Consider the following 1,428-nt stretch of genomic DNA (forward strand, 5'->3'; position numbering starts at 1 on the left):
AGTTTGTTGATAAGGGCGGTTCAGTAGGCGACACAGTATTAGAGGTTGGGAGGTTTTACAAAATCTCACAGCAACATGTAAAGACGCAGTTAGTTTGGTCACAGACAGACAGAGACATTTACACTTTAAAGTAAAAACAGAAAACTCAAACCCACAATGTGTGGTAAAGAACAAGTGAACGGACATGCAAATAATGAAAAACCACACGTTATAAACAAATAGAAATAAGTGAAAAAAAGTTGAAAACACACGAGAAAAAGTAAAGGCAATAAATAAAACAAATCACACGACTAACAGGCTATTACATAGTCTACAAACTAGTCAGCCTGTTCCAAACGACTTCTAAGCTAAATATCCACTCGTAAATCCTCTTACAACTGTCCGCATCCAGTGTGTTAGAGACGCTAAAGGAAGTCGCCAACACAACAGCAGTCTCTCCAGCGCTTCTCTCGCTCTGGTCCCACCCATCTCGCAACAACAAGTTGACTATGTTAGTAGGTCTAGAGGGTAGCGCAGTAACGGCCTGGACCAGAGCTAGCGCTATCACTTGACATAGACCGACCTGTAGGTGGTTTCCACCCGGGGACAGAAGCGCTTGGTGTGGGCTTGAGCCCCGGTGGCCCCGCAGAGAGGGCAGATATACTGCCGCAGGTACGGGCACACCACGTCCCCATCCTGGTTCTTGAGACTGTGGGACTCAAACACAGACTCTGACTCCGCGTTGTGTTTGCAGAAGCTGCAGAACTTGCGCTCAGGCGATGGCACTTCCTCCGGCGTCTTGGAGCGGGTCGCCTTCTTTCTCTCCCTCTGGCCCCGGGTGCCCACGGAGGGTCTGGACGCTGCTGTAGGGGGCTCGGGACCCTCGGTGCTGCTCGGATGTAAAGGAGCGTCTTTACGCAAGGGGACAATGCTGTAACCCAGGGGTTCCTTTTCGTGCCGTAGAGGTGGTGTCGCCACCGGTGCTATCGGCGACAGCAAGGCTCGCGGCAGGAACTGTTCAAATTCCACCATGGTCGAGCATATACTGGAGTCATGACCGTCAACGGTTGACGGTTCTGATGTGAAGTTCCCTAACTTCATCTCCCGCACTGCGTCCGCTAGCTTCATGTAGTCCCGCCACAGTTGGAAAGTCTTATTTTCGGACTCCATTTTCGGTAGATGTTGGAGTTGATAACTAAACGATGCCATGGTTCAATGAATTGAGAACTAAACTGAAGGCAAGTTGGACAACACGCAGGTTTTGACCTGTCCGTGTTTTGGAAAGCAGCCAATCAAATGGTGTTGTGCGGGGGCCGTGCCAAGTGACAACAGCCAATCAAATGGTTTCAAACCGACAGCCGCTAAATTGGTCATTTTAGAAAATCAACTATTTGGGATACAATTTTACTCCTCAACAATATTCAAACACTTCAAAGATAATTGTTTAAT

At 48.4% G+C, this 1,428-nt stretch overlaps 1 protein-coding gene across 1 annotated transcript; it reads right to left on the reverse strand.

Annotated features, from left to right (window-relative positions):
* Window positions 1-543: 543 nt before the first annotated feature.
* On the reverse strand, window positions 544-1,219 carry LOC139551443 (nanos homolog 3-like). The gene has a single exon (XM_071362882.1). The coding sequence runs from the start codon at window positions 1,186-1,188 to the stop codon at window positions 544-546; it is 645 nt and encodes a 214-aa protein (XP_071218983.1). The 5' UTR covers window positions 1,189-1,219.
* Between the last annotated feature and the right edge of the window lie 209 nt (window positions 1,220-1,428).

This window comes from Salvelinus alpinus, chromosome 2 (assembly GCF_045679555.1).
Source record: "Salvelinus alpinus chromosome 2, SLU_Salpinus.1, whole genome shotgun sequence".
Taxonomy (NCBI): domain Eukaryota; kingdom Metazoa; phylum Chordata; class Actinopteri; order Salmoniformes; family Salmonidae; genus Salvelinus; species Salvelinus alpinus.